The sequence below is a fragment of the Rhinolophus hipposideros genome (assembly GCF_964194185.1).
Source record: "Rhinolophus hipposideros genome assembly, chromosome: 9".
Taxonomy (NCBI): Eukaryota; Metazoa; Chordata; class Mammalia; order Chiroptera; family Rhinolophidae; genus Rhinolophus; species Rhinolophus hipposideros.
Genome location: NC_138055.1, coordinates 3,743,157 through 3,756,659, shown reverse-complemented (window position 1 = coordinate 3,756,659; position 13,503 = coordinate 3,743,157). Strand labels below are relative to the sequence as shown.

General features: G+C 55.1%; 1 protein-coding gene across 1 annotated transcript in view; it reads right to left on the bottom strand.

Annotated features, from left to right (window-relative positions):
- The window catches only part of KIAA0930, a 38,025-nt gene extending 32,943 nt beyond the window's left edge, over positions 1-5,082 (bottom strand). The window contains exon 1 of the mRNA XM_081058557.1: positions 4,935-5,082. Coding sequence (XP_080914683.1) covers positions 4,935-4,998 — 64 coding nt within the window. The 5' untranslated portion in view covers positions 4,999-5,082. The remainder of the gene's footprint in view (positions 1-4,934) is intronic.
- Between the last annotated feature and the right edge of the window lie 8,421 nt (positions 5,083-13,503).

The window sequence follows — 13,503 nt, the reverse complement described above, 5'->3', positions numbered from 1 at the left end:
CACTGGCCCAGAACTGGCTCTGCCTGCCTTAGGCCAGGAGGGCCCAGGGCCCCAGAAACTGTTCCCAGTGACTGCAGAGCAGTCTGAGCTCTAAGCACGAATCCAACCGTAACCACACGCGCAGGCATCGGGCCACAGGTTGTGTCCTTTGTAGCAGCACTGCATGTAGGGTCAACCCTATTCCAGGGCCGCGCTGGGCCTGTACCTGCCGCGTCTCATTTACTCCATGCTGCCCCATGAGGCTGTGCCTGTCACTTCCCATGTGATCCCATGACCCTACAGATTTCGTTGTCACAGCTTTACAGCTGAGGACACAGAGGCCCTGAAGGGTGGCGTGTTTAGGCCCCACTCTCCCTTGCAGCACATCTAACACTAAAACCCCCCAACCCTCCACTTACACCCAGCTACACGGCACCTGGCAGAACTAGGTCCAGGCCGAGGGTGCACGGCCCTTTTTCCAAATCACAGGGTGGGATCAGGTGCCTGGACATGCAGGAGTCTGGCACAGGGGAGACGCTCACGGGAAAGCTGTGTCCCTCTTCATTCCTCTGGCTCATTCCTGAACCCTGCAAAATGGCTACTTGCATCCAACAGGCCTCAGCCGGGACCCCATGACCCCCCGTTCTGCCACCCCCGCCCCCCAGTGACTGTGGAGGAGTCACTTTCCTCTCTGAAGCTTGGTTCTCTCATCTGCAACCCAGGTGATAACAGAGCCTCCCCACAGACAGCTGCGGGTACCGCGCGGCTGGCACACAGCAGGTGTGCAGTGACCTCTGTGCTATGGCCCCTCTGGCACAGGCCATTCCACAAGTCAAAACTCCTGCAAAGCTCCCTAAGGTCTGGCCAAGGAAGTACCCAATTTTCAGCCGGGCACTGGGGCCCCCAACCACTGGGGTGGCCTCAGCGCCCACAGCTGCCCCTGCAAGCCCCCTCCAGGCAAGTCCTGCCCAGTTTCAGCCCCTCACAAAGGCCACGCACAGCCCTCCCCCCGTCAGCCTCAGTGGCTCCCTTCTCTGTGCCTCTAAAGGACACACTCCCTCTCTCACATCGGCTTGATGCTTCTTCGAACTACCTTGTGCCAGGCAGCTGTGCACACCTGTTACAGCTGGGCTACCAGCTGAGGACAGCTGTGAGTGGGCTTCACCTCTGCTAAGAGCTTGAGCTCAGATTCTGGCACTGACTAGCCATGCGACAGGGCGCGTGTTCCTTTTCCTCCACACCAGCGTTTCCTCGTCGGAACAAAGAGTATAATAATACCTACCTGATGGGGTTATTCTGAGGATAAAAGAAATAGTGAGCATAAAACACTCCTTTTGCCACACAGCATTCCAGACAGAGAGAGAATTCCCTAGGCCACCTAAACGGGGGTGGCAGCCCAGGTATAAACAGCTCTAAAAATGCTCACCCTCGCCAGGGCCCAAAGACAACCAGCATGACGTCAGCCCCTCCCCTCACAGCGTCTATCCACAACTCATCCCAGGTCGGGGGCCAGGTCACGTCCAGGTGGCCTGGCCCCAATGTCAGTACGTGCTGCCCTGTTGAGAGGGAGCTGCCCACACAGAACGCCCGGGCTGACATCCGGGGCCCAGGAGAAGGCCCACACCCCAGGAGAAGTGTCAGACTGTGTTATCCACCTTTGGTCCAGATGTCGGCATCACACATCTGGGCATCGCACCTGGTTCTTCCCAGCTCCGATCCTGGGGCCCCTCAGAAGCTACCTCAGCCAGCCAGCTTGGTTCATCATCAATCACAAGCAGTTTCCTGTGCTCGAAACACCAACATCCTGCTCAGGGCGGCCACAGCCCCGGCTGCTTCTGGCAGGGTTTTACTCCGGCCAAGTCACCTGTGCACCTGGCGGCTCTCCACGGCTCCGCTGTGCCCTCCCACAAGGCAGGGATCAGGGCCAGTCTCCCCGCCTGGCACGGAGCAAGTGCTCAAAGAATGCTTCTACTGTAGAGGCCAGAGTCCACAGGACTCCAGTCAGGTTTGAATCTCCAAGGTGCCTTTCATCACGCCAGCCAAGCGACGATCCCTGCGTGAGGGGGCCAGCCGCTCTCTCCCATCTCAGACAGACACTGTGACTCAGAAATGACAACAGCTTGTCCAGGATCAAGCGCCTCCGCCACAACCTCCCTCACACCTTCAAAACAACCTCAGAGGACATGGCAGTTCTGAGTAACCCAAGCTTTCGTTAAACAACAACAAAGTCTGGAAGCTTCCGGTGACCGTGAATTCCTACACGTAACAGGTTGTCACAGCTGTAAAGTGGAGATGAGAGCGTCTCCTGACTCACTGGATGTAGACGAGCTTTGGGGCCGGCGTTCTGGCTTCGTGTCTGGGTACCCAGGCCAACCACCGGCTCCAAACTACTATTAAGCTTGCCCCTTGCTGAACATCCCATTCATCTCACCTGACAAATAAAAGAGATGAAACGCAAGGTCCTCCGAAGAGGTTAGAATTCCATTCTCCTTGGCCATCCACACCCTTCATACCCTTCATTTCCCCGTCCAGAAATTAATTCTCTCCTCTGTCTGCTAAGTTTCCTGGGTGCCCGCTGTGCATCGGCTCGTGCTGGGCAGGGAGCAGACTGAGACTGGGCGACGCCCTAGAGGGGTCCCTTGCTACCTAGGAAGACAGCCACAGACCACTCCGAGGCCACGGGCAGCACAACAGGGAGTGGAGGAAGGGTCCTCAGGGGGAAGCACTGGGACTGAGGCTTCAGGGGAGCCCTGTAAGTGTTTGCAAGGTCGGTGAGTAGGGGGTGGCTTTCCAAGGGGAGAAAACCACAGGCCCAAACGTGCAGGGCACCAGAGCACCATAGGGATGGAGTTCAGGAAAGTATGGGGCAAGGGGGCGGTCAGACAGGGAGACCTGTGGCCAGGAGAGGAGGCACAGTAATGCGTGACCACCAGGCTCTGCCCTCAGCCTCCTACAGGGCACTTCTCTCCAGATGCAGTGCAGTAGATACAGCAAGGCCTAGCTGGGCACATTCAGGGGGGAGGGGAAGGACGGGGCAGGCTCTGGGGTGAGACCGACCAAGGGTCAATCCCAGCTGTGCCACAGCCTCGCTGGTTGTCCCTGGGCCAGTCTCTCGCCTCTCTGAATCTCAGGGGCCTCATCAGTGAAATGGAGATAATATTCCACTATCAAAGTGACAGAGCACACATAAGGCATCTGGCACATAGTAGGTGCTCAGTAAATGCCAGCTGCCAGAACTAATTATTATTGTTCTTGGGCATGGCCTGCGGGTTCCTTGGAGCAGGGACTGTCTCACAGAGGGGAGAGATGCTCAGAGGGCAGAAGGCAGGAGTGTGTTGACGGGAGTGGGGAGGGGCTGCCTGGAGCTGCTGAGCAAAGGGCCTGGAGCAGATGGTCCCTTAGAACCCTCCCATTTCAGACATTCTGTGCCAGGTTGACAGGCTGGCATGCAGCCTGGCACACAGTAGGTGCTCAATGAATGCTCGCTGAATGAACTGATGCGGGTCCTCCTACTTCTGCTCAAAACTAAGTCGTGACCCTTTTCAGAAAACAAACCAAAGAAACCTATGTCCTCTTCCATCCCCACTTTGTAGGCACCCCCACCCGACCCTCACGCCCACCCAGCACAGGAGAAAAGCTTCACTCCCGGGGCAGACTGGGCTGGTACCTGCTCGCTGAGGGGAAGTGTCTCCTGCGAAGCCTGCCTCCTACACAAAGGAGGACTGGAACTTATTTTCTCTCCTCATCCATCCTCCAGGGCGTGGCCTGCTGAGGGGCCTGGACCGCCTGGGGCTGCCCTGTTCCTGATGCCTTGTGACTTTACGGGGATCTGTGGGCTCTTTGGGACTCAGTTTCCCCAGTGGTGAATGAAGGGCGGACTGGTAGAATCTCCAAGGCTGACACTCCCTTCTCCACAATGCTGTGGTCTCAGAAATCCCCAGCCCTGACTGGGGATGAGGGTGGGGTGGGGGTGGCAGACAACGTGCTATGAAGTCATTCCCATGTGAGGAAGGGAGGGGTCTTTGCATGGAGAAGATGGCAAACCAGACACTGCAGGGGAGGGGGCTCCCCCTGCTCCAGTCCGGGCACATCCATCAGTAGTGATTACCTCACACCAGCCAAGCGGGAGACCCACCCACACCTGCAGCCCCAGGCTCCTTCAAACAATAAGGGCCACCCCACCGCACCCCATCCCACCCCAGGGGCGGACCTATGAATTAGGGCCTCCTGAGCGCAGTCACCCACAGAGGCAGCAGGCCCTGCTCCCTCGGGCAGGCGCGTGGGTTCCGGGGACCACCGCCCAACAGGTCCCCAGGTACAGCTCAGGGTCCAGCAGAGGCAGCGGGCGCTGACAGGTGTGGGAAGACAAAGGCTCCGGGAATCGGAAGGCACGGCCCCGGGCCCCTCCTCGTCGGCTGGGCCTGGTGGTCGGGGACGGCTACTGGGAGGCCTGCCCAGAGCCGGGGCCCGGGTCTGCAGTGACGGGCTCAGGGTCGCCCCACATCCAGCGCCCACACTCCGCAGCGGCACTGCGCCCACGGCCCGGGAGAGGGCTTCCTGCAACGGAAGGGGCCTGGCAGAGCCACAGGAGGAAGGAGGAGGAAGGAGGAAGACGGGAAGAGGGCGACAGAGTGACCCGGGAAAGAGACAGACGCGCAGGGACGCGAGCGTGGGGGCCGCTCTCGGGACCAAAACCAGAGACGGGAGAGACTCAGGGGCACAGGAAAGACCCAGACGTGGGGACACGGGGCTCCTGGAGAAAAACACAACACGCAGGGAGCCCCCGAGACACGCAGAGAGGCAGACACGCAGAGACACGCGCAGAGGCAGACGCGCAGAGACACGCGCAGAGACAGACACACAGACACGCGCAGAGACACGCGCAGCCACGCAGAGGCGCGCAGCCCGGCGCCGCTGCAGCCCGGCCGGCCCGGCGTGGCCCCGGCCGCACTCACCGAGGCCGCAGACCTCGCGGCGCAGGCTGAGGCGGCCGCGCTCCTCCGCTATGGCGCGCAGCATGTGCCGCAGCGAGCGCTCCTCGTCCTCGGCGCCGCCCGCAGGCTCGGGGGGGGCGGCGGCGGCGGCGGCGGCGGCGGCGGGGAGGGCGGGCGGCCCAGTCCGGAGCCCCGCGGGCGCGGGCGCCGAGGCGCAGGCCCGGCCCGGCGGCCGCGCGGAGGCCATGCCGGGCCCCGGCTCATCGCCCGCGCCGCGCCCGCGGGGGCCCCGGACGCGCCCCGCCGCCCCCGCCCCCGCCCCGGCGCCGCCCGCAGCGAGCACCAGTGAAGCCACAATCCGCCTTTGTGCGCGTCGCCGCCGCCACCCGCCGAGCCCAAGGGAAGCGAGCGCCCCTCCGCGCCGCCGCCGCCGCCGCCCGCGCGCCTCCGGGCCGCTGTCGGCCCCGCCCAGCCCGTCAGGCCCCGCCCCCGGGGCGTCAGACCCCGCCCAGCGCGTCAGGCCCCGCCCCCGGCCGCCAGGCCCCAGCCCGACCACCTCTCCACTCACCTCCAGCTGCTCTGACCCGCCCCCAGTTCTCCAGGCCCCGCCCCCGTCCGCCTCCCGCCCCGCCCCCTACCTACCCCGCTCCCCCGGCCCCTGCCTCCTCTGCCCAGAGTCCGCGCGGGCCGGTCCTGTAACCTCCTCCACCCCTACCCAACCCCGGGCCCGCGCTGGCTCCTCCCCCCGCCCCCCAAGAGGCCCGCCTTCGCCCACCTCCGACGCCAACCACTCTGTTCCTCAGATGGTTTTCGGGATCCCTCCTCGACCCCCAGCCCACCGTCTCCTGGCGCTCCCTGGCCCCTCTACGCCTGTGGTCACTTTCTCCAGGCCCTAGTCCCAAGGCCCTCTCTCCGCCCCGAACCTTCTCGGACATATTGGCCCCTCCCACCGTCTCTTCCGGGCCTGACCCCCTGCCCCCCACCCGCCTACAGCCGCTCTGCACAAGGTTGCTTCCTCCCACACCCCTGTCACCCTCCTCTCCTCCATCAAGGTGCGATGGCCGGTTTTTGCTGGGAACTTAGAAGAACCCAGAAAGAGGTTACTCCCTCCGCAATATAGAGGTCTCAAGGGGGACACGACGGCAAAGCCCTTGCCGCCCCCAGACTCCCTCGCCTGGCACAGTGCAGGTGTTGAGAAGGGCTCTGAGCCTGTTTCCTCAGCCGTCCATTAGGGGTGTCTCCAGGGGATGACAAGTATGAGGGGTTGCGGGGTGGGGAGGGATAAGGTCAGCTGGGCATGTGATCCTGATGAAGGCCGAGTTTGGCCCGTCATCCAGGCGTGCGCTGGCCTCTGCTGACAGAGGAAGACCCAGAGAGCAACAGCCAGAGGCCTTCCCCAGACCTCACCCTGGTGGCCCACTTCCAAGGACAGGGTGAGATGGAGCTGGAGAGACAGTGCTGGGGTCCCAAGGAGTAGCTAAACCTCTAAGCTCATCCCCCTGCAGTCACACTAGTCCCCCGTACCTGGGGCCTGTCAGGGAAGGCCACCCCCTTCCCTGCTTCCCCCATCCTTATAAAACTTGCTTCCTTCTTTCCTTTGGATCCCAGTGTCACGTCCTCCAAGAGCCTCCCCTGCCCGCTTTACCTAACGTGCTGCCTTCGCTCCCTCTCTGGCCCCTTACCCTGCTATGTTTTTCTTCACAGCACACCACTTAGTACCTCCTCTCACATCACACTGTGATCGCTCTGTGTGGTTTGTTGCCTGGCTCCCCACGGAGGAGGGGGTGGTGTACTTTTCCTAATGCAGTCTGCTGTGTGCAAGAACTGTCTTCTGCACAGCTGTGTTCCCGGTGCCTGACACATGGTGGATGCCCAATAAATAACTAAATGTGAGATGAATGAATGAAGAATGAATGAGAGCCCTCATAGGGAAGCAAGAAAGTCTTCGTGGAAGGGGCAGTAAGCAGGCCTGGGAGTGGGAAATGGGAAAGCCCTGAAGAAGGAAATGGGTGGTCTGGATCCTGCTTCAGGCCTCACCTCTGGTTTTGTGTCCATGTCTGACCCCTCTGTGTCCCCAGTGCCAGGCTTGAGCTGGGAGGTAGGGGCTCTGTAAAAAAGTGTGGAATGAGGTGGGAATTAGCGAAGCACATGATTGCTATGGATACATGTCTCTTCTCTGGGCCTGCGTCCCTGCGGGTTAAAGCCTCCAGTCTGGACAGCTGAGATTGGAGCTGGGAGAAATGGGAAATGAAAATGGCTGCACAAGGACTCAGAGGCTGGCAAGTCCAATGGTCATATCCCACTCGTTTCCCAAAACTCACAACAAGCCTTGTCCGTTCCCACTGCCATCCGTTTGCTCATGCGGTCCCCCTTGCCTGACATTGTTTCTTCTCCACGACTGTGCCCACCGTCCAGGCCCACTTGCCCTGGGAAGCCTTCTGGGTAGGCTTCGCCAACGCCTTTCTGTTCTCACCTTGCTTCACAAACTCCCTTCCTGCACCCGACTTCACACCCACAGTTGCCTCCATAGATTCTGAGCCATGGGACTAGCATTGAATCAACACAGCCCGTATTTCCCTGCTTCCAGCCCAGACAGGTGCCAGAAAATATTTGTTGAATAAATCAATGAACATCGCTGGGGCTCTCTCCCTTTTATTTCAATGACACTCCAGATATCGTCCACGTAGGGGATGTTTTAATGTCCACAAGTATTAAGTTATATTTTGGGCTTGAAGAGGGCGTGAGCATGGCTTCTGGGGCTCAGGCCATCTTCCATTTCTTGATCCGGGTGCTGATTACATGGGTGTGGTCAGTTTATAAAAATTAATCAAGATGTAACTTTGTGATGTATGCACTTTTCTATATATATTATAAATATTCAGAATAGAAAACAGAATAAAAATAAAATGACTTAAAATCATTTTTAAAAATTCTGGTTTAGCCATAGTTCCCATGAAATGGGAATGAAATGTTCTTTTCTGCAAAGAAGTAAAATGCACTTTGAAAGACCAGTGAGAAACTCAGTGTATGTCAGCAGACCAAGGGCCCCTCCACAGATGTCCACACCCAAAGATGTCCACGCCCTCATCCCTGTGAATATACTGTCACCTTACACAGCAAAATGCATTTTGCTGAAGTGATTGGGATATAGACTTTGAGATGGAGAAATTATCTTGGATTATCCGCGTGGGCCCAATCTAACCACCTAAATCCCTAAACTTGGAGGTGATTTCCTGGCTGTGGTCAGAAAGAGATGTGATGACAGAAGAAGGGTCATAGAGATGCAGTGTGGCTGGCCTTAAAGATTGAGGATGGGACCACAAGTCGGCTTCTAGAAGCAGGAGAAGGCAAGGAAAGAGATGCGTCCTACATCCTCCAGGAGGAACCAGCCCTGACCACACCCTTTTTTTTTAGCTCAGTGAGACCCCAGTCGTGCTTCTACCCTATAAACTGTAATATAATACATTTGTGTTGTTTCAAGACACTTGTTTGGTTAGTTACTACGGCAGCAGTAGAAAACCAATACAAGGAGCAGCCCTGAGAGGCAGGGAATCACTGCATTTCTCTCTACTCAAGCACTTCTTTCCCCAAGGTTTGTTTTGCAAACAATACTAGAGCAATAGTAAAGCAAAGTTTAGCAAAAAGCAAGATCAACCACAAGCCAACTGCTGTAAGAGGCCAGTTGCTTCATTTTCAGTGCGGTATGCCCTAAATACGAATCTCCTGTCAATGACTGTGACAGTGGTGTTGATGGGTCACGTTTTTTATCTGTAAATATTTGGGACCGATCTTATTCTAAGAGCCAGTCAGTGTTAAGAACAAATGCCCCCAGAGAACTCTTCTCCCGTTTTTTAAGTGGCTGAAAGGCCCAGGGACTTGGTAGAGAAGGGCTTGTTCAGCTGAGAGCCCCTGGCAGCCAACCTTCTCTTCTCCGGGCCTCCCTTTACTGTTGCACGTTGGCAAGTGGGACTGGATGACCACGCAAGCCCCTCGTGGCCTTCGTTCAGTAGGTCTTTAGTTGGACCCCAACTACTTATCTTTTCTCCCTGGTCCCCAAGAAGAAAAGACAGTTAATTCCTCCAGGGTAGGTCCGCTATAAACAACCCCACCTTGGGGCCATAAGCGTGTGTTCCCAGGGGCAGGTTCAAAGGCTCTTCCACTGACCCCTGATAATCTGTTAATATACTTTTCCTTCCACGTCATGTGAGTGTTTTAACAGCTTCCCGCCTGACTTCTCCCTCCTTATGACTCATGGTTCTCCTTTGCTGGGAGCCCTTGCTCCTCAGCCTTGTTTTCATCTGGAAAATTAAATACAACCACCCCCACACCTAGATTGCAACAACTCCTCTAATACTGGTTTTTTTCTCACCTGGTACCAAAGTGGGGGAACTACCTGAAAAGGTCTAACCGCCTCCCTTCTCCCCTCCTCCAGCCCCTTTTCCACCATCCCACTTCCAGATATTTTCTCATCTTCAGCTGTTGTCAGAAATTCCAGCTCTAGTAATCCACTGTTTTTTAATAGATCCCTGCTAAACATTTCCCTGGAGGGGGTAACCTTCAAATTATGGTTAGGCACCGACATCTTGGTGAGAATAAAGGATTCAGAGGAGATTCTGAAAGAGGAAGTACCTGATGAAGTTGGGGGTTGGGGAAATACATACATTTCTTGAGGAACTGCCTTATGCCAGAAACTTCACAAGTGTGGACAAGTGTAATCCTGAGCTCTGGGAGGCAAACACTGCTGTCTTCATGTATAGGTAAGACAGCCCAGAGAGGTTGAGTAATGCTCAAAAATCACACAGCAAGGAAGAACCCTCCTGTAGCCAGGAAGGAAGAGATACCAATGCACATGCCAACTGGCATTAACTCGTCTCTTTTCTGATGTCAGGAGGGAAGAACCAGTGAAGAATGGACACGGGATGATAAGTTTTGAAAAGAGAAGACCCACTTCATGGAACTGCAAGGCAGTGGGTGAGTGCCAGGAAGTACAATTGCAAGGTACCCGAGGATGGTGAGGGGTGGGGAGCATGACAAATGTGGGCAGGGAAGAAATAGGGGAAGACATTTGATCCTCAGGAAGCCTGGAACCAACACCCTTTGAACATGGGCAAGGCCCTCCTGCTCCAGAGCCCTGAGCCTCCCATCTGTCACTGAGGAGGCCGGACTAGCTGTCCCCTTGGGCCTTTCCAACTGTGGACGGGCAGGCAAGATGAGCCAGGGCAGGGCTAGAGAGCCTGCCCTCCTTTTCCCGGCTCCCCAGGCTCCTGCTCTGAGTGGTCCTGCCTGGAAGTCATTTCCCTGGTCCATGAACACACGGCCTTCACCGCCTCGGGGTGATGGAAATTGTATTAACAACCAACATGTGTTGGTTGCAAAACACGAAAATAAAAGAGCAAAATTAAAATGAATAGATGATTCATTAAATACCAACAAGATGTACCATCGTGTCACTTTTATTTTTGACTTGGCATTTATAAAAATTCTATTACGTTTGAGATGTCTTTGTGGGTTATATTTTCTCATGTAGCAAGAATTTTGAGAATTCTGGGTAGCTGATAAGAAATCAGAAATTATGAGTTACTGGTATTTTATCTTATTTAGCAAACACGTATGCAGAACTTACTACATGCCGGGCACTGTTTTATGACTTGACAAATGCCGACATTGAACTCTGTGACTTAGGGACATCATTATCCCTCTGTTGCAGGTAAGCCAGAGGCACACAGAGGTTAGGTATCTTCTCCAAGGTCATCAGAGGCAGAGTCAGGTAGCCAAGTGATGCAAGAACAAAATTATAAAAATCCGTTCTGAATTTTTTTTGGAAAACAATTACATTTAATAAGGGTACATTCATGTTTGAGATGACATGGGCCCAACCTCTCAAAGCAAGAATGACTCAGGCCAGCAAATGCCTGGAGATGGCCCCGTTCTCTCGGCCCCCAGCATGGGGCCTGCATATAGAAGGCAAACGTTGAATAAAAGAGAGAAAATTAACAACTCATTGTCCACTTGAGGGGTTGGGGGAATGAAGACAGCAGTTCTTAAACACCCAACTCGGTGCCAAGTTTATTGTATCCAGCTTACTGAACCCTCACATGAGCTTCAGCATTGTTCCATTATTATCCCTATTTTATAGATGCCAAAACTGAGGCTCAGAGACGCCAGTGGCTTACTCGAGGGCACACAGCCAGGGTGCAGTGTAGCTGGGATACGTGCCCATGAGCCTTGAGAAGAAGGCGGTGTTTGTGTTTGTAGAGTTTGGTCTCACTTCAGTCATGTTGATATATTTGTCTAGCACTTACTTTGTGACGGGTCACTGACAAAAGTTGAGGATGCAGCAGCTGTTTCCACCCAGCGCTGTACTTTTCTGAGGGAGGTGTTGGGAGCAGTGGTGCAACCTGGGAGCGACAGGTGAGGGGCTAGATTAGAGAAAAAATGTTGGCGTGTTTTGAGGCCCAGCCCTATAGAGATCCTAAACTCTTGACAGTCACAGCTAGATGATGGTTAGGGTGCTTCGTAAGCAAGACTGACATGGGAGTGTAAGTTTCCTGTGCGTGCCATAACAAATGACCAAAACTGGGTGGCTTACAATGACAGAAATGGTTCCGAAATCCAAGTGGCTGCAGGGCTGAGCTCCCTCCAAGGCTTCAGGGGGAGGTCCTTGCTTACCTCCTCTGGCTTCTTATGGGTCCAGCCATCCTTGTGTTGCAAGCACCTGGAAGGGCAGTCGCCACATTTCAGTCTCTTCCTGAAAGTCAAGGGACATTAACCCCGCGGCAGGGCCCTATGTCGCTATGTGGTACTCGTGACATGAGTAGGGAATGAAGTCCTTTCACACAGGTTCAGATAGAGTGAGTAACCCTGCTTTATTTGGGAACCAGTGTCCCTCCAGAGGCCAATGCTCTGGGAAGCACAGAAGATTATACAGAATAGAACAGAACTTAACGAACCAAGTCCTAGAGTCAATTGAGGCGGAGAAGGCTCCCGGTCCAGGAGAGATGCCTGGGCCCACGACGGGTCCGAGGCGAGCTGGTCTTGCAGCACTTTGGAGAGTCCCGGAGCATCGCGGCTTGCACCTCGCCGAGGGTCTTAGCCAGAACGCCCACTTGGACTACTCACAGCACTGCTCTGGAGTTCTGCTTTTACCCTCTTTGGCTTGGACTTGTTTACCTCTGAGGTGATCACCAGAAGGTGTTTTGGTGAACGTGTTGGTCACTCAATTTTGCTATGCTCAGTTTCACACAAAAACATGTTTTTCGCTTCACTCTGTAGTCTCACACATGTGTGGGCATAGTCCTAGCTCGCATGCCTACCGGTAAACAACTTGCTTTGCAAACCTCAACCCAATATATGTGGTGCCTTTTATATGCTCTACACACTTTGGCTTGGGGTTGCACCATTCTAGTCTCTGCTTCCATCGTCACGTGGCCTTTAGTCCCTTGGGTGTCTCTGCGGCCCAAATCTCTCTCTTTTGCAAGTGAAGCATCCAGTCCATCCTCTTCTTATTAGGAACCTAGAATTTTTCTCAGGGGCCTATCCATTTCAGTCCGTGTGCAGTGAGCACTTGAGCCAGGCCTGGCCCATCAGAGCAAAGCCACAGTGATTGGTCCAGGGCTGGTCCAATCAGAGCCAATCCTGAGACTCTGGTAGTCTCTGCAGGGGGCTGCTATGAGGACAGCTGCTGGCAGCCACCTTAGTAGCAGGAGAGGCAGACTAGCCCAGAATGGAGCCCACACAGAGGAGAGCAGGGTCCAGAGATGGAAAGTGAAGTCGAGTCTTGGTTTCTGCCCAATTCCAGAAGCTAAAAGTCCCTTTCCTGCGGGAGCCAGCTGAGAGGGGATTGTGCCCCTTCTCATCAGTGGATTGTGATGGAAACAAACGTCCATCATGAGCCCTCACTTAACACTTAACCAAAGGTTGAATTTCTATGGCACATTGGCTGTCAGGGCCCTCCTTACCAGAGATGAAAGTGAGACGTGGGCAGTAGAGTGTGAGCACTTGGCAGGAGGCCTCTGGTTCAGCCTGCTCATTGCAGAGGTGGGGGACGGAGGGCAAGAGAGGTGAGACCTGCCCGAGGTCACACATGCAGTGTGACCCTCTGACCCTAGAATGCCCTCTGACCCTCAGACTCAGCTCAGACCGTCCACACTACTCTTCCTAACTGGGCGTCCATGAACATTGTCTTCCTGCTTAAACCCAATCTGTCCTCCCCTGTAATGACCTCGTGGATTCTGCTTCCACTGATCACTGATATACTCGTCCTTCCTGGCAATGCTGTTCCTCTCACCAAGTGCATCGATTCATGCCTCGTCATGGGACAGAGCTCCAACCCTGCATCTTGGGATCTGTAGGTAACACTTAGGAAGTCTGTGGGCTTGGGTGGGGAAAAGTCCTCAGGTTCCCCATTTCTAAGGGGGAGGTAGGAATGATGCTTTCTATCCATGAGGCCATAATACAAGGTGTGATCAAACAATACGGTGAACATTTAAATAAAAACAAAATTTATTACAGTAAAGGACACATTGCCATCAATCCGCCTCAAAATACTCCCTCCTGCTTTGAACACACTTATTCCATCGTACTTGCCACT